General features: G+C 44.6%; 1 protein-coding gene across 2 annotated transcripts in view; it reads left to right on the top strand.

Moving 5' to 3' along the window:
- Positions 1–24,869, top strand: part of AP2A2 (adaptor related protein complex 2 subunit alpha 2) — a 97,410-nt gene that overhangs the window by 5,747 nt on the left and 66,794 nt on the right. For both annotated transcript variants that reach the window (XM_056526908.1, XM_056526909.1), the window contains exon 2: positions 19,920–19,988. In XM_056526908.1, the coding sequence (XP_056382883.1) occupies positions 19,920–19,988 (69 nt within the window). The remainder of the gene's footprint in view (positions 1–19,919; positions 19,989–24,869) is intronic.

Below are 24,869 nucleotides of genomic sequence, written 5' to 3'. Positions count from 1 at the left end.
CACCGCACGAGGCGGCAGCTGACACGCGCCCTCAATTTACTGCTATGGGAGAGCCGAAGCGCTGCCTTCGGCAATTTCCAGCTCTCCCATAGCAGTGTATGGAGGGGGCGTGTTGGCCGCTGCTTCGTGCGGTGGTCAACACGCCCTCTCTAACCAGAGAGCCGGGGGGCCCCAGCGGTCGGACCCCCCGCGATCTGAAACTTATCCCCTATCCTTAGGATAGGGGATACATTTTTCAATCCCGTAGTTCTCCTTTAAGGACCAAACCCACCCAACGGAGATCCATTGTATTGTTGTGGAACCATTGACATTTCTATTGGGTTACACTGAGGGAATATGTTAACCTTGCAGCTACCAGGTCTGTCAAACCACAGCCACAAGTGGTGTCCAGTGGTCATGACATGTTGCTGGGATTACTGGGAATCTTCTGCAGCCACTAGGATTTCTGACTTCATGTGGTAGCCATAATATTAGGACATACCCTGAAATCACAGTTTTCTTCTCCTTTCAGAAGTATCACATCTATAGAAATGTACTAATGCCTTAAAGTTACTATACTACAGCTTTTATCCTTCTGATCGACATCTTAATCTTGTGGGTAAAGACCTTTTAATCTTGAAGTGGATTTGTAAACTTCAAATTGAAGATTAACATTGTGGTGGTTCCAGATCCCTTTTGAGCTCCGAGACTTTATTCATTGTAGGAATTCCACAGAATAAGTAGTGAAATAACTGTCCATGACTCCTGAGGCAAAATGACACTTTTGGTGCTGCTGGGTGTCAGAACTGCATATGATTTGCTGTACATTGCTGCAAGTACAGGGAAAGAGGGATATCTAGGAGCCAAAGGATAGAGGACCCCTGCGATCTCCTGGGCGGAGTCTGGAAAACGGAGCTTGGAGCTTCCGCATTTGTGACGTCACGCCCCCCTCCATTCATGTCTATGGGAGGAAGCGTGACGACTGGTATGTAGCCATTTTGCCTCCTCCTATAGACATAAATGGAGGGGGCATGGTGGCTGTTGTCGCCAGTCATCCGGCACGGAGCATTCACGGATGACAGGTGCTGTGGCGGAGATTGCGGGGGTCCCCAGCGGCGGGACCCACGCGATCAGACATCTTATCCCCTATCTTTTGGAAAATGCTGGTGTAGAGTTGCATAAAAACTTAATGCATTGCGCAGTAAGGCTAGGTTTTTATTAAGGAACCTCCGATCAGAATTCTGGCACCGGTGTCAGGACAGTGCAGTCATTGCCTTCCCCCCATAGACCACAATGTATTCTGTGCAGATTCCTCCAAAAGAGTGGATGAGATTGCTCTTTTAATAGCGGTAGCTTCGCTGCTAAAATTCTGTAGTGTGCAGTGGAATCCTGTTGACAGCAATGCGATTCTGCTGCAAAGGAATATGTGCTCTCCTGCTCTCCCATAGAGATACATGGAATGACATGTCGTCTGCCGCTTCGCGCCTTAGCAGAATGTAAGGCTTCACATGCCGCTCTCTCCCATTCCTCTATTTTCCCGTTATTGCTGCTAAACTGACCCTACTAACAAAGGGATGCAAACTGATACAAAGGGATGCCATTTAAGTGGCATCCTTTTTGTATCAGTTTTTCATCTGTTTGTATCTCTTATTGTCCATTTTTTTTTCTGTCTGGCTACTTCCTAGTTGATCACACCTCAAAATAAACGAAATAGAAACCGGACGGGTGCAAACGGATGACAAAGAATTGTAAAACAATCCCATTAGCATCAATGGGATCCATTTACAACCTTTTGCAAAAAGCTTGAACAGATTTAAATACGGGAATGGAATAACGGGCGGATTTAAAGACGGCCATGTGAATGAGCCCTAATCTATGCATACAGTGAGCTGTGTGCTGGGCAGGAGCTTGCGGGGGTTCCATGCGGTTGGACCCCCTGCAATCAGACACTCATCACACTTATCACCTATTCTGTGGAGATCCCCATCATGCATCCTCCGATAATAGACACCAGACCTCGGAGGTTCACTTTACTTCCCTGGCTTCTCAATCCTTTCCCTCTCTAGTAGTGGCAGTGGGCATTACATAACGCTGGTGTATCAAGGCCTTTCTGTACTACTACGTATTGACTCGTGAAGCTTGTTGTAATCCCAGATTAGACGAATCTAAACCGCAGCACGTTATGGCCTTACTGACCTGAGGCCTGTCTGTGTGGAGGGAGAGCAACCAAGCCATGGCAATGAAGAACCTGTAGTCCTTCTTGTGTTGTATTACGGCTGAGTGCTAAACGTTCCAATTCGTATATAGTGATAAAAAAGTTAAAGTATTTACTCTTTGCTTTGTGTCTGCCTTGCTATTTCTACAGCTCTGCTCTTAAACACTGATGTTTTAGGAGATTTATCAAGCCCTGTAGTAGATTTTTTTTGCGTAAAAAAAGTTGCACGTGCGACATTTCCATTCATGATGCGATGCGCCGGGCTGTGTCGCCGGGGTAATAAATAGCCGTTAACTTATACCGATATTCTGGTATAAATTATCGGCCCTAACCTCCACAGAATATCGGCCCTAAAAAACTATATCGGTCGATCCCTGATTCAGATGCATAGAACCAACAGATCCAAATTACTCTCCAGTACATGAGCATGGAGGCCCCATTCAAACATTCTTTCTATGTTGTTGGTAAGTGTGTGTGTGTGTGTGTGTGTATATATTATTTATATACACATACATATTTTATACACACACTGGGGCAAAAAAAGTATTTAGTCAGCCACCAATTGTGCAAGTTCTCCCACTTAAAAAGGAGAGAGGCCTGTTATTTTCATCATAGGTATATACCTCAACTATGACAGACATCATGTGAAAAGAAATCCATAAAATCACATTGTCTGATTTAAAAAAAAAAAATTATTAGTAAATTATGGTGGAAAAGAAGTATTTGGTCAATAACAAAAGTTCATCTCAATACTCTGTTCTATACCCTTTGTTGGAATACACACAAAGGAAACAAACATGTATATAGCAAAGCATGTGTGACTGCAATCCTTTCTGTGAGAAACACTTCATTTTCTTGAAAAATTTCAGGGGTTTCAATATTTTCGGCCATGGCTATATAAGGCTGGAATACCCCATTCTGTGCCGGGCGCTGCCTCCAAGGCAGAGATGTGACATGGCCACGCTCCCTACATTCATGTCTATGGGAGGGGGCATGACGGTCGCCCCACCCCTCCCCAATAGACATGAATATAGGGGTGTGATGTCCCAAAGGGTGGGGCCATGACATCACGTCTCGGCCTTGGAGGCAGCGCCCAGCACAGAATACCGGGGGCTGCAAAGAGATTGCGGGGCTCCCAGTGGCGGGAACCCTTCTGTCATAAATCTTATCCCCTATCCAAAGGATAGGGGATAAGATGTGTAAAGCCGGAATACCCCTTTAAAATTACATTTAACGTAATATGTTGGAATACCTTTTTGCTGGCATACTGGTGACGTAGAAAGATTTAAATCGGGCCTAATTGTGGCTTTACCTTGATTTATTAAATTTTTTATTTTATTTTTTGCCTTGAGAAAGACCTCCTGGGTCCCCTGAATTCCTTTTCTTATGTGTTGTGTCCACTTAGACTACTTTACACATTGTATTTGCATAGTGAAGCTTAAAATGCTTGTATTATGCTTTTGAATACATCTGGTTTATGTTGGTAACACATTTCCTGTGGAGTTAGAATTTAATGGGAAAATGCTGCGCAAGTTCACATGTTGTATTTTAGATGTGTAATGTTCACAAATGTCACATGTTAATAATTGAATGTGTATTCTGTATATATTATGTTGGGCTGCAAAAAACACCCTAATATGCTCCAAAAAAGCTCCAAAATTGCTTGCAAATTAGAATTTGTCGTCAAAAACAAAGGCACATCTTTTTTGAACTGGATACAATAATAGTACCTAAAGTATACTGCTCAAAAAAAATGGAACACTAAAACAACACATCCTAGATCTGAATGAATGAACTAATCGTATGAACTATTTACATAGTTGAGTGATCTGACAACAAAACCACACAAAAATGATCAATGGAAATCAAATTTATCAACCCATGGAGGTCTGGATATGGAGTCACACTCAAAATCAGTGGAAAACCCCACTACAGGCTGATCCAACTTTGATGTAATGTCCTTAAAACTAGTCAAAATGATGCTCAGTAGTGTGTGTGGCCTCCATGCGCCCGTATGACCTCCCTACAACACCTGGGCATGCTCCTGATGAGGTGGCAGATGGTGTCTTGAGGCATGGCCTCCCAGACCTGGACTAAAGCTTCCGCCAACTCATAGACAGTCTGTGGTTGGTGGATGGAGCTCGACATGGTGTCCCAGATGTGCTCAATCGGATTCAGGTCTGGGGAATGAGCGGGCCAGTCCATAGCATCAATGCCTTCCTCTTGCAGTAACTGCTGACACACTCCTGCCATATGAGGTCTAGCATTGTCTTGCATTAGGAGGAACCTAGGGCCAACCGCACCAGCATATGGTCTCACAAGGGGTCTGAGGATCTCATCTTGGTACCTGATGGCAGTCAGGCTACCTCTGGCAAGCACATGGAGGACTGTGCGGCCCCCCCAAAGAAATGCGACCCCACACCATTACTGACCCACCGCCAAACGGATCATGCTGGAGGATGTTGCAGGCAGCATAACGTTCTCCACGATGTCTCCAGACTCTCACGTCTGTCACATGTGTTTAGTGTGAACCTGCTTTAATCTGTGAAGAGCACAGGGTGCCAGTGGCGAATTTGCCAATCTTGGTGTGTTCTGGCAAATGCCAAACGTCTTGCACGGTGTTGGGCTTTAAACACAACCCCCACCTATAGAAGTCCTGCCAACATACCACCCTCATGGAGTCTGTTTCTGACCGTCTGAGTGGACACATGCACATTTGTGGCATGTTGGTGGTCATTTTGCAATGCTCTGGTAGTGCTCCTCCTGCTCCTCCTTACACAAAGGTGGAGGTAGTGGTCCTTCTGCTGGGTTGTTCACGTCTCCTGATGTACTGGCCTATCTCTTGATGTACTGGCCTGTCTCCTTGTAGCGCCTCCATGCTCTCGACACAACATTGACAGACACAGCAAACCTTCTTGCCACAGCTCGCATTGATGTGCCATCCTGGATGAGCTGCACTACCTGAGCCACTTTTGTGGTTTGTAGACTCTGTCTCATGCTACCACTAGAGTGAAAGCACCACCAGGATTCAAAAGTGATCAAAACATCATCCAGGAAGCATAGGAACTGATAAGTGGTCTGCGGTCACCACCTGCAGAACCACTCCTTTATTGGGGGTGTCTTGCTAGAACTTCCACCTGTTGTCTGTTCCATTTGCACAACAGCGAACAGTGAAATTGATTGTCAATCAGTATTGCTTCCTGAGTGAACAGTGCGATTTCACAGAAGTGTGATTGACCTGGAGTTACATTGTATTGTTTAAGTGTTCCCTTTATTTATTTGAGCAGTGTAAGTAAATGCATTTTTTAAAGGGGTGTTCTTAAGTTGTCTTATGGGCTTCCTGGCTCACTCTAGCTGGTTTGCGCCCACCAGAGGTGGTCTGAAAGCCTAAGCGGGTGAGTGATGCAATTTTTATAACTTCTATTATATTTAAAGGGAGTGGTGCAATTGATGTAGCCCTGCAAGCTTCCCATTCCTGGGTTGCTTGCCTGTTGGAGTAACAAAGATTTTGTGACCATTAGGCTGGGTTCACATGTCCAAAACACAGAAAAACATTCCAATATCTCCATTATAGTTTTTCTTCAGTGATAATTTTACTCCTAGTTTTGGCTACAAATACTGATAAACATACTCTACTGGAATACATCTTTGCACCCCCCGTGATCTTCTTTTCAGGGCCCCGGAAGGGGTCAAAAAGGAATCCTGGGAGATATATGCCTGTAAGTTTAACATCTTTTGTGGCTAAGATTTTTGAGGGGTTTCTGAGCAATGTTATTCTGGAATATCTTAAATGGGCACTCTCATTAGAACTAATTTTTGCTATTGCACTCCTTATGGTAAATAAAAAATATTTCTTATATACTTTGTTTGAAAAAAAAATAGTTTTCTATGTTTTATTTGTGCATAAAAAAGCTCAAGAGCACATTTTCCCCCATCTCATACACAGAATTTGGACCCAAGCACAAGTGCAGCCTGGAGTGCTGAGGGGTGTGTGTCCAACCAACAGCATATGTCAGTTAAGTGTGAGAGGAGCTATGATTGGATGAGGCTGGACACACCCCTCTCATCACTCCAGGCTGCACTTCCTGTGTTGGGACTTTGGTCCAAAGTTTTGTGTATGAGATGGGGGGGAAATGTGCTCTTGAGCTTTTTTAAGCACAAATAAAAATAGAAAACTTCATTTTTTTTTAATTATTTTTTTTATACAAAGTATATTAGAAATATTTTTTTTTTTTACCATAAGGAGTGCAATAGCAAAAATATGTTTTGAGAGTTACCCTTTAATGAAAATAACATTCTGACAAAGCAACAACATAGATTTATGTGGGATTGTAGATTACTTTAAACTGGGTAAGGTGATCACCACAGAGGATGATAATATAATATTACAGAGGGATCTGGGGAAGCTGAAGATTTGGGCACAGACATGGCAAATTAAGTTTAATGTGCACTTCATACACTTGGGTTGTAATAACATGTACAGTTATATGCTAAATAATAAGATATTAGGAAAAACTTCTTCCAAAAAGGACTAAAGTGGTGGACAGCAGATTCAATTTCAGTGACCAGTGCCAGGCAGCTGCTGCCAAGGCTAACAAAGTCATGGGATGTATCAAGAGAAGCATAGAGGCTTGTGATAAGGACATAGTTTTGCCTCTGTATAAATCATTAGTCAGATCACATATGGATTATTGTGTCCAATGTAAGGCCCCTGTATATAAAAAGAATGTGGCTGAACTGGAGAGGGGGCAGAGGAGGGCGACAAAGATAATTAATGGTATGGGAGGATTACAGGACCAAGACAGTTTATCAAGCTTGGGTTATTTAGTTTGGAGAAAAGATGTCTTAGGCGAGGTTTAATCACAACGTACAAATATATGAATGGACAATCTAGAGATCTTTCTAGGAATCTTTACTGGAAAGAGCTGACAAAAACATAAATTTCAGTTGCCATGGCAACCTGGCACCTGGATTCGTTAAGCCCTGGGATATGGGACAACTAGCTGTGATTTTGCCCCCAATTTAATTTTTTAACTCAATGCCTTTCTACGTAAATGTACGTCGTGGTGTGGTAGTACTTTAAGGGGTACTCCACCCCTAGACATCTTATCTGCTATCCAAAGGATAGGGGATAAGATGTCTGATCGCGGGGGTCCTGCCACTGGGGATCCCCGCAATATAGCATGCGGCACCCACCTGTTTCTGCTCCAGAAGCACTGGAGGGTCTGGGTCCCGACAACGGGAATAGAAGTCTGGGACCCAGACCCTCCAGCGCTTCCGGAGCAGAAAAAGGTGGGTGCCGCATGCTATATTGCGGGGTTCCCCAGCGGCGGGACCCCCGCGATCAGACATCTTATCCCCTATCCTTTTGGATAGGGGATAAGATGTCTAGGGGTGGAGTACCCCTTTAATGCACCAGGACGTATATTTACGTCCTATACATGACGCGAGCGCCGGATCGGTGCTCGCATCATGCACGGCGCGTCGTCCCTGCTATCAGCAGCCAGGATGCCACCGGTAATGGCGGACATCAGTGATCGAGCTGATGTCCGCCGTTGACCCCTCAGATGCCGTGATCAATAAATGCGGCACTTTGAATGGGTATTCGGATCGCCTGCGTCCCGCCGTCATCCTCCTCACCTGCGTCCCGCCGTCATCCTCCTCACCTGTGTCCTGCCGTCATCCTGGTGTCTTCTGCTATGGTCTGCAATCAAGCAGACCAAAGCAGTAGATGGCCGATAATGCTGTTCAGTGCTATGCCTATACATAGCACTGAACAGTATTAGCAATCAAGTGAGGCTGGGTTCACACTACGTTTTCTCCCATACGGGAGCGCATACGGCAGGGGGGAGCTAAAACCTCGCGCTCCCGTATGTCATTCATTTCAATGAGCCGGCCGGAGTGAAACGTTCGGTCCGGTCGGCTCATTTTTGCGCCGTATGCGCTTTTACAACCGGACCTAAAACCGTGGTTGACCACAGTTTTAGGTCCGGTTGTAAAAGCGCATACGGCGCAAAAATGAGCCGACCGGACCGAACGTTTCACTCCGGCCGGCTCATTGAAATGAATGACATACGGGAGTGCATACGATATTTATTTTTGTAAATGTAGTGCAATAATAGTAAAGCATGTTAACATGGCCCGTCATGCCCCCTCCCATAGACATGAATAGCGGGGGCGTGATGTCACGAGGGGGACACGTGGTGTTACGTCACGTCTCCAGTCCCGAAAACTTCCGGTTTCCGAGCCTGGAGACGCAGCTCCGCACATAATGCGGGTGCTGCAGGGAGATCGCAGGGGGTCCCTACCGGAAGGCCCCCCACGATCCGACATCTTATCCCTTATCCTTTGGATAGGGGATAAAATGTCTAAAGCCGGAATACCCCTTTAAGGGGTTAAAGGAGTACTCAAGGGAAGTATGTGTGTTCCCACTTGGCTGTGGCACCACACTTGATCTGACCCTTAGGATAGGGGATATGTTTCGTATCCTGGAGTTCTCCTTTAAAGGGAACCTGTTGTCACTTTGATGCTACCTAAAGCCTAAGTCATCAGGGTGGTCCCTGTTGGCTTTACCCCACCAGCCTTCACTCTTATCGCTCCCTATACCAAACAGGGAAAGATCTCTCAATCATCGACAACTGAGCTGGGAGAAGCTGCCAATGTCCCCCATGAACTCTAGTGGTTTGGGTAGTATAAAATTGGTGGTCAGTTGTTTCCCAAGTGAATGGAGCAGCAGTGCACATGCTTGACCACTGTTCATTCTCAATGGATCAGGCAACAATTTTCAAGGGTATTTCAGCCCTCTATATCAGGTCCCTCAACAAAGAGGGCTACTATACCCTCCCCACTGATCAGATGGTTATACCCTCTAGATCTTTAGCATAGGGGATAACTTTTTTAATCTTGAGAGCAACCTATTTAAGCGCTTCGTATGGGGCTTGTGATCATTGTTAGCTTGTAATATTTATGTAGTTATTTTGTGTTGTTGGTTTATGATCAGTATATAGCAGTGGGAACTTGTGTGACTGGATATGTCCTTATTACTGTAGTAACCAGATACGCTGGTCTAACATAGAATACAATAGATTCATCCTGAACATGCAATATTACAACCGTCATTCAGCAAATATGTCTACAACTTGTTCCGCCACGACATTGACCAGATGCTGCGGAGAACAATTATGGGATATTGGCATAAGTCACCATTAAAATAAAAAATAAAATACAAATTTCCTTGTCCCATGTGACGGCTGGCAAGAAGAGAATGTGGTAGGCAGGGTAATTGTAGTCATGAGCCCTTTATGACAATCTGTTCTGGAGCAGCATTGGCATGGCTGAGCAGCTTCACCTGATGCAGGGTGCCAGGGCCGCTGTACCCTGATGGAGCCAGGCTGATCGCAGATAGTAAAGTACAGCATGTCCTACTTTACATTACATCAGATGGATGGCCGAGCCATAGACACCAGAGATAGTCGGCGTCACAGGTCTGCATTGCAGGCTGCCACACTACCTATTGACCCTTTCCTGGCTGAGGTGCCAGCTTTACGGTTTGCTTTTCTTCATTAAGGTCAATTGGATGGAATTTTTGTGAATTTTATCTCCTGTATCTGCACCAGTAAGATATGTAGCAGATTACAACAGATTTTACAAAGGTCTTCCTTTTTGCAGTAAATGCTTTATGTGCAGAATTATGAACGTTCTGTGGATTCTCACATCCTTATACTGTTGCGGACTTTCACTTTGGATTTTACCACTATCACTGCATATGAGGGGTTAAATCCACAGTGAACTTGCAGCAGGTGAACCCATCATAGTGCTTACAGCAGTGTTTCCGGACCCAGGGTACCTTCAGCTGTCCAAGCATGCTGGGAGTTGTAGTTTTGCAACCGCTGGAGGCACACTGGATGGGACACACTGGCTTACAGAAATAAGGAGGTAAATAAACTTGTGAAGGCAGATGTGTCGCTACCAGTTATGGTATAACTTGCATTTGTAACATATTGCTTATCTCTTACAAACAGAAGTGGTGGTGGTAGTAGTAGTCGTCCATGGTTTGTTCCCTTGAAGCAAGTTACGTTTGACTGCGGAAATTCTGCAGCTGGTAAAACCTGCAGCGGAAAACAAGCAGAAGATCCGGCCACGTGACTGTACCCTTCGCATCCATGCACACTAGGGAAGACATTCTGCTTGGGAGTTCCGATGGGATTCTACTGCACAGTGCACACTACAGAATTGAAATTCACCTGCTGAATGAACTTGGTCATTCTATTTGCGGAATACAGAGTGGATTGCATTGCCCCTGGCCGCCCTCTGGATAAACTCCTGGTGGAGATTCCATAATGTGCATGGACCCTAGGAGTACTTTGATATGGGACAGATCCAGAGTGGATTTGTGTGCAAAATATCTGCTGTAGAACACTACCAACCTTGTGACTGAGTCTTTAAAGAGGAGCTTTGCTACTGGAGATCTTATCTGCAATCCAAACGATAGGGGATAAGATGTCTGATGGCGGGGGGATCCACCCGCTGGGACCTTCCGTGATTTCCAGATGGCATTCCAGCTGTCTGAACATTTTTGTTCAGAACACTGGGTTTGGGCGGTTGTGAAGTCACTCCCCACCCCTCCATTCGTGTCTATGGGAGGGGATGTGATGGCTGTGATCGCTCGTACGCCCACTCCCATAGACATGAATGGAGGGGGCGTGACGTCATTTGCCCCCCCCCCCCCCCTCCACACTCTAACCCAGCATTCTAAACAAAGATTGCCGCCCGGAGATCGCGGTGGGTCCAAGAGGCCGGACCCCCCTGAGATCAGACATCCTATCCCCTCTCCTTTGGATAGGGGGATAAGATATCCAGGAGCGGAGTATCCCTTTAAAAAAACTTCCACACACTCCTGAAAAAAATCCTACATGGAAAATCCTACATGCAACTAAAGTGACCAGTTTATATTGAGGCGTCTTCTCCAAACCTTCCCGTGGATTACAATAGGGAAATGTAAATCTATAACAGTGTTGTGCATTGAAATGCATATCCACAACTATATCCAATGTGTCAGATCTGCACAGTTTGGTGTGAATTTGCTGCTGTAGATTTTCTGCGGAAGATGGACTGTATTACCATCTTAAAAAGACATAAAATTATGATCGGTGCTCCCACTAGGCTATGTTATAGCATTTTGTTCAGGTAATGGTCTCCTTTTAAAGGGGTACTCCGGTAAAAACACTTTTTTTTTTTTTTCAAATCAACTGGTGCCAGAAAGCTAAACAGATTTGTAAATTACTTCTATTACTTATTAGCTGCTGAATACTACAGTGGAAATTCTTTTCAGTTTGAAACACAGAGCTCTCTGCTGACATATCTGTCCATTTTTAGCAACTGTCCAGGGTAAAAGGAAATCCCCATAGCAAACATATGCTGTTCTGGACAGTTCATAAAATGGACAGAGATGTCAGCAGAGAGCACTGTGCTCGTGATGTCAGCAGACAGCTGTGTTTCAAAAATAAAAGAATTTCCGCTGTAGTATTCAGCAGCTAATAAGTACAGGAAGGATTAAGATTTTTTAATATAATTAATTTACAAATCTGTTTAACTTTCTGGCACCAGTTGATTTAAAAAAAAAAGTTTTTCACCGGAGTACCCCCTTAAGACTACTGCTGATTTTAAAAACAAAGAGAAGGAGAGTTTCTTTGGCATCAGCATTTCTCCTGACCATCCCCTGGGTTGGACACAAGGGGATAGTATAGGGTTTGTGAGCTGCACTGTGGCCCTTAGATTTTGTGGCTCTTTGAGCGTGCCTGCTGTCACACCACCACTGTTTAAGCGGTGATGGAATGTCATTTAGTAAGAAAACCCTTCTAAAGTTTATGCCCAATTTTTTCCTACATCTAAAATTCAAAAAGAAAAATTACCATCTTGTGTATGTATACAGCTCCTATGCACAACTACATGTCCTCTTTTTTTTTTTTTTTTTTAAATTAAATTTTTTTTTTTTTTACATCGTACAAATAAATGCTCTTTGTGGCCAGATTTCCCTTCATCTGTCCTCTGCTTCTTGCTAACATATCTGTTTGGTAGGTTAGCAAGACAGGACAGATAGAAATGACTGACTCAAGGACCCTTGGGTTCTATTGTGTGGAACATTACCCTCTGACCCTACTGTAGAGTAGATGGCTTTTTCATGTATTTAAGCCACTTATTGGTGTTGCAGCCCACGTATAGCCAGCATTCATTCTACAGACAGATAAAAAAAAGAATGTGAAATGTTCCTTTTGTCCTAAGCACATTAGAGTAACACGGATATGGAGCAGAAAATGCAATTACACTTTGCTGCCTTGTAGCTGTAGCCATCAGAAATGTCAGCTGATGGGTCTTCAGCACAGTACGTCCATGCTTCACTCTATCCCTGGAGCCAGCACTTGCTACTTAAAGGGACAATTTCTTCGGTCTAACTTATCTTTATTTGCTGTGTAATTGAAAGCAGTCTATTGATTCTTGTTGTCTGCCATTCCAAGTCAGGGTGAGTCTGGTGGTAGTGTGTAGTGCAGTGACGTTCCTGAGAAGTCCTGAATAGTGTCACTACTTCACTGACATGTCTCCAGTTCTCCAAGTCTCCTACTTTAGGTTTAGTTCTTTCAATCCTTTTGCGGAGCAGTTCACAGATAGCATTAAAGTGGTACTCCACTGGACAACGTTTGGAACATTTAGTGCAGGGGTCAGCCATGTCCCTTTGTGAAGTAATGCCATGCCCCCTCCCATTGACTTGCATTGAGGGGATGTCAGGGGTGTGGAAATGTAAAAAAAAAAAAAAAAACTACTTGTCCAAGGGACTAAAGCGGAACACAATCTACTTGTCCCTCAAGAAAATCCACTTGTCCTGGTAGATGAAATAATTTCAACCAAAATAGTCTGATTTCCCCCCCCCCCCCCCCCACTAGACCACCAGGGATGGATATAAGATCCCTTTAGACACTGCTGTCAACTTTGACAGCGGTGCTCTAATGGTTTAATAGCGGCCACGGTGATCGCAGCATGCCAGGATATTAGCGGCGGGAGAGCTATAGCTCCTTTTACACCTGAGACAAGCCCAAAAATGTCTAGATATAACTTTCTCATATGAAGTGATCAAAAATGAGCAATTCTGGACAATTTTTTACATTTACACCGTTCACCGTACGGTTTAATTAACATTATATTTTAATAGCCTGGACATTTCCACATGCAGCGATACCACTTATGTTTATTTTTGTACATTATTTTTATTTAAAGAAAATTGGAAACTTTTATTACGAAAGGGGCTTATTCACATGTATACGCACTTTTTAACGTATTTTAATCACTATTTTTCAGTCTTCATAGGGACCAGTTTCTCCAGTTTATGTGCTGCATTTTGTGTCAGAAAATGCTGAAAGTTGCATTTAGTTACTAGATAACAACTCCCAGCATGCCCTGATACAGCCTATGGTTGTGTGGGTGTTGCAGCATGTTGCACTGTATAGTAGTACAGTTAAGGTTATTGTGTAACATGCTGGGAGTTATAGTTTTGGTTTGTGTCAGCTGCAGAGCCTTAGGATGTGTCAAGGAATACTGGGAATTTCAGTTAGTAACTACAACTCCCAGCATGCCCTGATGCAGCCTATAGCTCTGCAGCTGACCTGAACCAAAACTACAACTCCCAGCATGTTGCACTTTTCATGGTGTAACATGCTGGAAGTTGTAGTTTTGGTGCGGGCGTGTTTGCGTGCATCTGTGGGGCTCTTGGTCGGCGGGTGAGTATGAAGGGGGTGGGATTCTGGGGGTGCAATTTAGTGCGGGTGGCCAGAAGCCACTAAAACAAAAAAAACTAGATGGCACAACTGGCGAGACACGGGCCCTTGGGCACTGCCCTAATGCCCGACGTGACATACATGCACCAGCCACTGCCCCATATCATATATACACACACCCCCGCCACTGCCCCCACATCATACATTACATACACACATCACAGATACATCATACACACACACACACACACACACACCATACATATACACCATACATATGCACACATCATACATACACCCACTGCTGCCCCCATCATACATTACATGCGCACACACAGACATCATACACACATCACACATCCACTCACACCATACATATGCACACATCATACATACACCCGCTGCTGCCCACCCCACATCATACATCACATACATCACATACATACATACATACACACATCACACTTAGACAGACATCATACACACATTATACATTACATACACATAACACACAGACAGACATCATACATCACATCTTGCATTACATAGACATGAATGGACATCAGAGCTGTAGTCACACTGCCGGTGTGAGGTGAGATTTCCGTCCTCCCCCCTGCTCTGTGTTTTCCCCGTGCAAACTAGCAACCTCCCCGTGGTGGATTAGGTCCTGTGGAGACAGAGCAGGGGGAGGGGTAGAGCTGTGTGCGGGGGATGGATCTGTGTACAGAGCTGTCTACATCCTTTCTCTCACCCTTCTGTCTTCTGAGCTGTGTCCTCCATCCTCCGGGAGGGGAGATAAGGGGGTGTGGCTTAATTATGTAACAAATGTGCGACCTCTGGCTCTGTGGTCAGCTGGGGGCCGCCGCCCCCTCCATACACCCTGAGCGCCGGTGTGAGGTGCAGACTTGCATTGGCTCCTGCACCTCACACCGGCATTAAAGAAAAATACGGAGGAAGTCGGTCTGTCCCTGCTTGCCCGATACAGGGCTAAATCTATGAACAATTCACCTGCCCGGCGCCCAAAACTACTTGTCCCGAGCGTCGGGCGATAGGATTTCCACATCCCTGGACGTGGCATGACGTTACAAATGGGCGTAATCGACCCCCGCAGTGCGCGCACAGCATTCAGAGCGAAATGTTCCGAATGCTGGCTAGTGGAGTACCCCTTTAATGTTCTTCTCCCACAACTTTTCAGAAACAGTAGATCTTGGAGTGGGACAGATATTGCTGTGCTACCTCGGCTACCTCCATTTCACGTTGCTCTCTTGCACTCCCTCCCTTTGCTTTTTCATGTAACCAATGACGGCATAAGTGTATACAGAAGGAAACGCTTTGGGCCATATAGGCCTAGAGAAATGCTCATTCTGTGTTCAGTGTAGCCGTCTATTCCATTTACTTCAAGCTTAGAAAATGTGGTGCTAGAATTGTCTGTATACATACAGAGTTATCTAGCCTCTTGTAGACATTTTCTGCAGATCAGGACCAAACTGAACCCTCTAGACATTGTCATATAAGGAATAAAACATTGTTAGGAGAGCTTAAAAGAGTTTCTGTGGCTCCTGGGGAGGGAAAAAAAGCTGCGAATGGTATAACAAAAAATACTTCACTCATTTCTTCACCAACTAGCGCAGATGATCTAGCCGTCCCTGGCAGCCTCTGTTTACAACCTGCCAAGAGTGATATGGCATACTGGCACATGATCACTGGACTCGCCAGTCCCATGCCATACTGAGGCTAGGTTCACACCTATCCAGTGCAAATTTCTGTGGTATGTCAGCAGCCCAGGAGCATGACATGCTGGTGTATACCACAGCGGGACCCTGCTAGACCACTATGTATTCTGACAGGACTCAAAAATATGGCCAGCCACACAATTGACACCCTGTTTTAGACTGCGTTTGCCACATTCAGATGAATGGGCCAGGCTGGGGTGTACATCGGCATCCAGTTCTCCGGGAGAAACTTTCTTGGGTAGGTGTGAACAAAGCCTTACTGGCATTATGTGTAGTCAACCACAGATTTCACCCTTGCTAAATTGATGTCCACATGATTTGGATGAAAATGTTAAAATCCAAAGCAGCTCCATCTTGTATAAATGCTCAATATACTCTGGAAAAAAAATTATGCTTTGAAACCAGAGCAGGAATGGATTTTCTAATCTGCAGTATCTTTATTCTGGTTTGGGAATGTTGCACACTTTCACCTTGTCACAGCCTCTGGAGTTCTGGAAACAGCATACTTAGTGGTATTATACTCTTTACGCAGCTCCCACTTAAAGGAATTCCAGTGTAAAACAACCTAATCCACAGTTTTTTTTTTTACTTCCTGACCACCTTCCAAAGTCACTACCATATCAGGGGTATATGACCTACCATACCAGGGGTGTATATGACCTAAATGTCTAAATGGGAATACCCCTTAAATGGGCACTGTCAGATACAGTGCTCTCTTCTGTCTGATAGGACTCCTCTGTGCTTGCTCTCTCCTGTCTGATAGGACTCCTCTGTGCTTGCTCTCTCCTGTCTGATAGGACTCCTCTGTGCTCGCTCTCCTGTCTGATAGGACTTCTCTGTGCTTGCTCTCTCCTGTCTGATAGCACTCCTCTGTGCTCGCTCTCCTGTCTGATGGGACTCCTCTGTGCTCGCTCTCCTGTCTGATAGCACTCCTCTGTGCTCGCTCTCCTGTCTGATGGGACTCCTCTGTGCTCGCTCTCCTGTCTGATGGGACTCCTCTGTGTTCGCTCCTGTCTGATAGCACTCCTCTGTGCTCGCTCTTTCTTCTGTCTGATAGGACTCCTCTGTGCTTGCTCTCTCTCCTGTCTGATAGGACTCCTCTGTGCTCGCTCTTTCTTCTGTCTGATAGGACTCCTCTGTGCTTGCTCTCTCTCCTGTCTGATAGGACTCCTCTGTGCTTGCTCTCTCTCCTGTCTGATAGGACTCCTCTGTGCTCGCTCTTTCTCCTGTCTGATAGCACTCTTCTTTGTGATAAGACAGGAGAGAGAGCACAGAGGAGTTTTAGCCCACCCTCACTTAGGCTGGGTTCACACTACGTTTTGTCCCATACGGGAGCGCATACGGCAGGGGGGAGCTAAAACCTTGCGCTCCCGTATGTCACCGTATGCGCTCCCGTATGTCATTCATTTCAATGAGCCGACCGGAGTGAAACGTTCGGTCCGGTCGGCTCATTTTTGCGCCGTATGCGCTTTTACAACCGGACCTAAAACTGTGGTCAATCACGGTTTTAGGTCCGGTTGTAAAAGCGCATACGGCGCAAAAATGAGCCGACCGGACCGAACGTTTCACTCCGGTCGGCTCATTGAAATGAATGACATACGGGAGCGCATACGGTGACATACGGGAGCGCGAGCTTTTAGCTCCCCCCTGCCGTATGCGCTCCCGTATGGGAGAAAACGTAGTGTGAACCCAGCCTTACTGGACTTTGTTTATGCTTGTGCTTCAGCTTGGACAAAGCCATGATTTTATAAGCCATGATTTCTATAAAAAAGAAATAACATTTTTCGATTGAAGTATATTAGAAAGATAAATGTTTTGCCAAAATGTACAACATATAAAGAGTTTTTGAATCGGACAGTGCCCATTTAAATCTGGGGATACCAAAGATGGATGAAGGCACAGAGATGGAATATGATGGTCACGGTGAGTCTGGTAGTTTGTTGCCCATCTGTTGTTGCTGTGGGCGATGAAGTATTTACCTTGTGCCCCCGGTGATGCAGATACTTGTCATGTTTGGTCGCTTTTCAAATATTCACTTTTATGGTTAGTGGTCATATGTCACTCTGGTATTATCTGGTTACATTTCTGTTATAGCCGTCCCTCCCTGCCAGTTCCATACAATGCTGGGGTTGGTATTTTTGGCTTTCTTTCATCTGACAGTTGAATGGACTTATCTACAGAAGCTTTCAGTGGATTTTCGGTGGCCTTCATGTTATCTCATATATACACAACATCTTGTTCTAACAAGTACAGTGTCTAGTTAACCCCTTAATGACCAAGCCCATTTTCACCTCAAGGACCAGGCCAATTTTATTTTTGCATTTTCGTTTTTTCCTCCTCGCCTTCTAAAATCCATAACTCCTTTATATTTCCGTGTGCAGATCCATATAAGGGCTTGTTTTTTGCGTGACCAATTGTACTTTGTAATCAAACCTCTCATTTTACCATAAAATGTACGGCGAACCCCCCAAAATTTTTTTTTTTTTAGGGAGGAACCAAAATTTTGCACACTTTGGAGGGTTGTTTTCCCACTGTACACTTTATGGTAAAAATGATAGGTGTTCTTTATTCTGTGGGTCAATACGATTAAAATGATACCCATGGCTAGATACTTTTATATTATTGTACTGCTTAAAAAAAATAAATCTAAAACTTTTTGTACAAAATCGGTAATCTAAAATCACCATATTTTGACCACCTATAACTTTTTCATTTTTCCGTATATAGGGCGGTATGAGGGCTAATTTTTTGCGCCGTCATCTCTACTACTTTTTTTTTTAGATACCACATTTGCATATATAAAACTTTTAGATCATTTTTTATTAATTTTATTTTTTATAAAATGTGACAAAAAAGCAGGATTTGTGGACTTTTAAAATTTTTTACGTTTACGCCATTCACCGTATGGGATCATTAACATTATATTTTGATAGTTTGGACATTCACGCATGGGGTGATACCAAATATGTTCATTAAAAAAAGTTACGCTTTAAAAACTGACAATATTAATTTTTATTGGGGGAGGGGATTTTTCCCTTTTTTTTTTTTTACATTTTCCAACTTTTTTTTTTAAACACTTTTTATGTCCCCATAGGGTACTATCTATTGCTAATGATTGCTAATACTGTGCAGTGCTATGCATAGGACACAGCACTGCTCAGTATTATCAGTGATCTTCTGATCTGGTCTGCTCGATCGCAGACCAGAGCAAAAGACCCCGGGAGACGGCAGGAGCCAGGTGAGGGGACCTCCGGCTTTCATGCTGGATGATCGAATCTCCGCGGCAGTGCTGCGGGCGATCTGATCATTCAATCAAAGTGCTGCAATGCCGTAGATGCCGTGATCTGTATTGATCACGGCATCGGAGGGGTTAATGGCGGACATCCACGCGATCGCGGATGTCTGCCATTACCGGCGGGTCCCCAGCTGCTGCTAGCAGCCGGAACCTGCCGCGTATGACGCGAGCACCCTTCCGATGCTCGCGGTCATACACAGGATGTAAATGTACCTCCTGGTGCGGGAAGTCCCGCCAAACCAGGACGTACATTTACGTCCGTGGTCGTTAAGGGGTTAATAGAAAGTATGTTCAAGACGCTAACAGAACTATGAGCCAGTTTTAGCGGATTGTATTTTTGCAAACTGAAAATCAGTTTTTCCTGGTGATCGTTCTCTATATAGCAAATGTTCCATATTGTCATATGGTCACCAGAATCTCCCTTCGGCAATCTCCGGCTCTGCCATAGTGGATTGTCGGCTGCCGCTTCGTGCGGTGGTCAACACCCTATCGGGCAGGAGAGCCGGGCCCCATACGAGAGATTGCGGGGGTCCCAGCAGTTGGACCCCCCCCTGCTATCTGATACGTTTTTCAGGACTGGACTACCCCTTTAAAGTGGTTTGGTTGTTGGGGGGGGGGGTCTTATATATATCAACTGAATGGAAAAGAGGACGAGCAAGCGTGTTGTCATGTATTTCACTCACTATGGCATTGCTGAAGGTGGCGGAGTACAGCTCTTGGCTATCTTTGTCAGACCCATAGAGGTGACTGGAGAGGCAGCACTCCATTCTTTTGGGGGGGGGGGGGGTATATATCGCCTGTTAGAACCGTAAAGGAACTTCTGTGAGAACACTTATAAAGTTCACTGTGATAAGGAATAATGTTGAGCTAGTATGATCCGTTCGCACGTTTCTGATCCAGAGTTTATAAACCTGTTTCTTCTCTTGTTTCAGGTAAAAGCAAAGAAGCGGAAATAAAAAGGATAAACAAGGAACTTGCCAACATTCGCTCTAAATTTAAGGGTATGTACTGAGCTGTGATGTGCCCGCCATCATATCATCATGTGCTGAAAACAGATAAACCACAGCACAGTGATGCAGGATTTGATCTTTATCCCATTGTTTGCCCTCATTCTAGTTTCTTACTGCCCCCCCCTCACATGCTGGATTTCTCTTATGTTTACCTCCTGAATAGATGTAGCAAAGTAAATATACATGAACCGCGTTCTGCAGCGCGCAAACAGATTTTCCCTGTCATTTGTTGCTTTCATGATCAGCGAGCCTGCTCCGGCAGCTCTATGGGAAATCGAGGAGTTAATCTGATTCCAGAATAACAGCATCCTAATGTCGTGACAAGAGATTCCAGTGCCATAGCAACGGGAAGGATGAGCAGTCAGAAGCGCTGCAAAATTCTCTCCTCCACCACTGTCAGAACAATCTCATTTTCTCCATTATACATCAGGCAGCCATAGCCTATTAATATCAGATGGGCGTCTATTTGTTAGACGGTGTAGAGAAGACACTCAGGTGCCCTTCTGATTCAGCAGGTCATTTTATTGCTCTCCTAGCTTGTTATCTGGATGAAGAATTGGACACAGAATGTGTTGTAAAGCTAACAGGACGGCACCTGACTGCAGATGTAGCAGAGTCGAATTGTTATTTTGTACAATATAGTGTGTATGTGTTTTTTTATTTTATTTTCATTTTTTTAACCAGATTAATCTTTATGCAATCGCGCCTATATAAATACATTTTCAGTTTGTTTTTTGTTATTTATTTAAAGTGTACGTGTTGTTAACAAAAAACGTTTTATATAATGTAGATAATACCATTTTATGTATATTTGTAATATACATTGGTTAAAAAATTAGCATATTTTTGGGTGAAAAAATACTGTGCCTACAGCTATTGCCTGTGTGTCTCTGTAAGGAGACCAAATACAGGAAGTGAGGGCAGGACAAGCAGGGCTCTGTGCATGGCTCCTGGCTTGTCCATTGTCCTGCTGCGTGAGCCAGGAGCTTGTCACAGAGCCCTGCTGGCCCTCGGTGCACGGAGCCCTGCTGGCCCTCCCACACTTCCTGTGTTTGGACTCCTCACAGTGACACACAGGCAATAGCTGCAGGGACAAAATATATACACATTTTTAAACTAATGTATATTACAAATATACATATTTTATTTTCTACATTGTATAAAAGTTTTTGCTAATGACAGATACACTTTAACCTCTTAAGGACGGCAGGCGTATCCATACGGGGGGGTAGGTTTGCCCTACCCCCCCCAGACCCCCCCCCCCCCCCCGGCGGATCCGGCACCCGTATGTCCAAAACGTGGTGTGAATGCACCCTAAGGCCTACTCTTAAAACCAAACCATTCCCTTTCCCTCTTGGTGAGAAGGCTCCTGCAATGGTTGGGGATCAATAGACCTCCATTTGCCTAAGCTTAGGGAGACCCCACCTTGCTTCTGACTTCCATCTAATCTTCCACCCCAGTGTCCATCAAGTAGTAAAAAACTGGATGCCTCTCTAGAGAGAAGAGGTTGCAGAGATTTGAGGAACCTGATGGCCACATATGTCCTGATGGATTCCCTAAATGAGCACCGCAGCCTGAAAGATCCTGTGACAAACATAAGTATAAGAAATAAGGATGTGCGCCGTCCACATGTGGTCACCTCATGGTATTTGCTGCAATTTTCAGAATATGCCATGGCTTTTACTGCAGTTTATGTAAATTACAGCAAAAAACACATCCTGATCCTGATGTGTAAATAGACCTGTTTTTAGTTTTAAGTTACAGATTAATTGTTGTTGACTAAACAAAACAATAAAATTGTGTTACATCTCCTAGAAGCCCATAGTTTACAGTAAAGTGTCATCGGGCAGCTCAGACTTCTGTGTGACTCTGTCCCACCATTCCCCAAACCGCTGTCTGGGCCGATGTTATCTCTGCTCTTAGTAGAGAAACCCTTTCTGTTGATTTGCTTTTTCCTATGTGGAAAGATGTGAGTGCAGGAATTGCATAGGTCGGGTCAGAGGACATCCACACAAAAAGCTGAGGTTGTAGAAATCCCAGTGACACACAGAGAAGTTCCTCAGAAAATCAAAAACAGGAAACACCACCAGATAACCAAGATTTCCTTTCTGAAGAAAATGCATAGTAATGTAAAAATGTTGTCAATTTCAACACAACGTGCGACGTGCAGGAGGATGAATCCATCCATTCATTTTGTTCTTTCAGAGGATTAAGGATTTTTTACTTTGATCTGTAAATTTCTTCTCCACTGATTTAAGACCTTAAAGGGGTATTCCTGCCTTATAAAACGTATTCCCCTATCTAAAGGATAGGGTATAGAATGCATGATCGCATATTTTTTTTTTTTTTTTTACTTTGACGGGCGTCATGCCCCCTCCTATAGACATGAATAGAGGGGGTGTGTTGTGATGTCAGTAGGGGGCGTGGCCATGACATCACGTCCCCGTCTCTGAGGCAGTGCCTGGCACAGAATGCCAGGGGCTGCACAGAGATCACGGGGGCCCCACAATCATACATCTTATACCCTATCCTTTGAATAAGTGATAAGGTGTATAAAGCCGCAATACCCTTTTAAGCATAGTACAGCCTGTGCAGAGGCAAAGTCCCTATAGAGCCATAGACGCTCAGTGTGCTACCATGTGTCTGTATGGCTTTATGTAATTTACTGTGGTATTCTGTATGTATCATAGGAAATAACCTTCCATATGAATTAGAAGCATAGGAGGCGCAGCTATTGGTTCTGCATTATGACCATGAAAGTTATATACGTGAGGTCTAAGGTTGACCATATACTTATAGTACAAATAGAACAAGCTTCTTAGGTCTTCTATATTGGTGGTCCCCAAAATATTTTATCACACAGAACCAAAGATCCTTCGCTTGTAAAAGATCTTTAATCTGTGGATGATATTTGTAAATGTTCTAACAATGTTTCCTTAGGGTAGGGTCACGGGTACAGTATGCACAGTGTATTTCAGGAAATCCGCTGCTTATTCATTGTGAGCAGACAGATATGGTTACCCTGCGGCAGCCCTGTATGCGCAGTAAGGGTTGGAGGCTGGCCTGCGAGTCACCAGTCACGCCGGCGTTCTGGTCCTGCCTCCAAACCTTACTGCACACACAGGGCTACCAGGGGTCGTCCTGTCTGTCTGCTCATCAGAGCATACAGTTATTTCCCCTGCACATTTCCCGCTATCTTTTGACCCTACCATTAAAGTTCAGTTTCCAAGTTTCAGGCCTGCGCAATCTTCAACTTCAGTCAGGGAGACTTGGAGGGGTACCTCCGGTGGAAAACTTTTTTTTTTTTATCAACTGTTGCCAGAAAGTTACAGATAACTTATGTAAATTACTTTTTAAAAATCTTAATCTTCCCAGTACTTATCAGTTTATCAGGTTTGCTTTAGGGATTTGCTCCTGCTCTGGACAGTTCCTGACATGAACAGAGGTGTCAGCAGAGAGCACTGTGGTCAGACAGAAAATAACTTCCTATGTATTATACAGTAGCTGATAACTACTGGAATAATTAAGATTTTTTTTTAATCAGAAGTAATTTTACTAATTTATTTAACTTTCTGGAACCAGTTGATAAAAAATAAAAATAAAAAAAATAAAAAATTAAAATGTTTTCCACCAGAGTACCCCTTTAAGGTCATGCTGGGTGATTCAGATGCCAAGGCATCCGTGCCATGCACATCAAAATTCCGGGCACAATTGCTTTTCTAATGCAAAGAACATAGCGTGGTACAGCTGCATTGGTCACTATGGACTGAAATGTGTATGTATGGCTTCATTTGTGAAATGGTCATCCACCTACTTCTATCTAATGTGTGTGGTCTCCTTTATTGTGTGTGAAACGCCCTCCCCACCTTGTCCCCCCCCCCCCTCCTTCTGTCATTCCATATCTCTTCTTGCCATGGATATGACTGAATGACGACTTCTCCTCTTTTGACCATTTAGCTGTGTTATTTCTAAACTTTTACGTGTACTTTACACTTGCTTTCACTATTCACTCATTGCCCTCAGTTATATTGTAGCTAAGTTATTCCATTCTGGGAGTGTGATAAGACCAGGGAGCAGGACGTGTCCCTCTTCTAACCTTTGGAACCATAAGTGACGTGTGCACCTCTTTAGGCAACTTCCTTCAGTTATAGTATGTATACATTGTCATAAAGGGAACCTGCTCATAGCTAGGGCCCTGTCGGGGTATGAAAGGAGTTCTGTGGCGCTAAACAATTTATCCCCTATCCAAAAAATAAGTGTCTGATCGCAGGGGGTGCGACCGCTGGGACCTCCGCAAGCTCCTGCCTGGCACCCTGCTCCCCTTGTGCACAAAGCGATCTCCACTCTGTATTAGAAGACTGTTGACCCTGCACAAAACTAGGGATCGGCCGATATCATTTTTTTAGGGCCGATACCGATAATCGGTGGAGGTTAGGGCCGATAGCCGATAACTTATACCGATATTCCCGTATAAGTTATCGGCTATTTATCCCCCCGCGACACCGCTGCAGATCATTGATTTAAAGCGGGCACTTTAAATCAATGCACTGCAGTGGCTTTTGCGGTGCCATAGACCGCCACCACCCGCTTCTCTCCCCCTACCTGTCAAGGTGGTCTGGGCCATCCTTCCTTCCTGTAGTGTCCGGCGGCATTCCGGGTGAACTGGTCCAGGCTGTCCTTCTTCTCCGGGGGTGCTCTTCTCCACTCCGGGCAGGCTCCGGCCTAGTAACGCAGCATAGGCGCCGCTGCGCAGTGACGCCCGTGCACAGCGACGCACCTGACGTCACGGCGTAGTGGCGTCTATGCAGCATACTAGGCCGGAGCCTGCCCGGAGTGGAGAAGATGACCCCCGGAGGAGGACAGTCCGGACCG

This window comes from Hyla sarda, chromosome 6 (genome assembly GCF_029499605.1).
Source record: "Hyla sarda isolate aHylSar1 chromosome 6, aHylSar1.hap1, whole genome shotgun sequence".
In the NCBI taxonomy this organism is placed as follows: Eukaryota; Metazoa; Chordata; class Amphibia; order Anura; family Hylidae; genus Hyla; species Hyla sarda.
The sequence above is the reverse complement of the archived record's forward strand: the minus strand, read 5'-3'. Positions and strand labels throughout refer to the sequence as shown.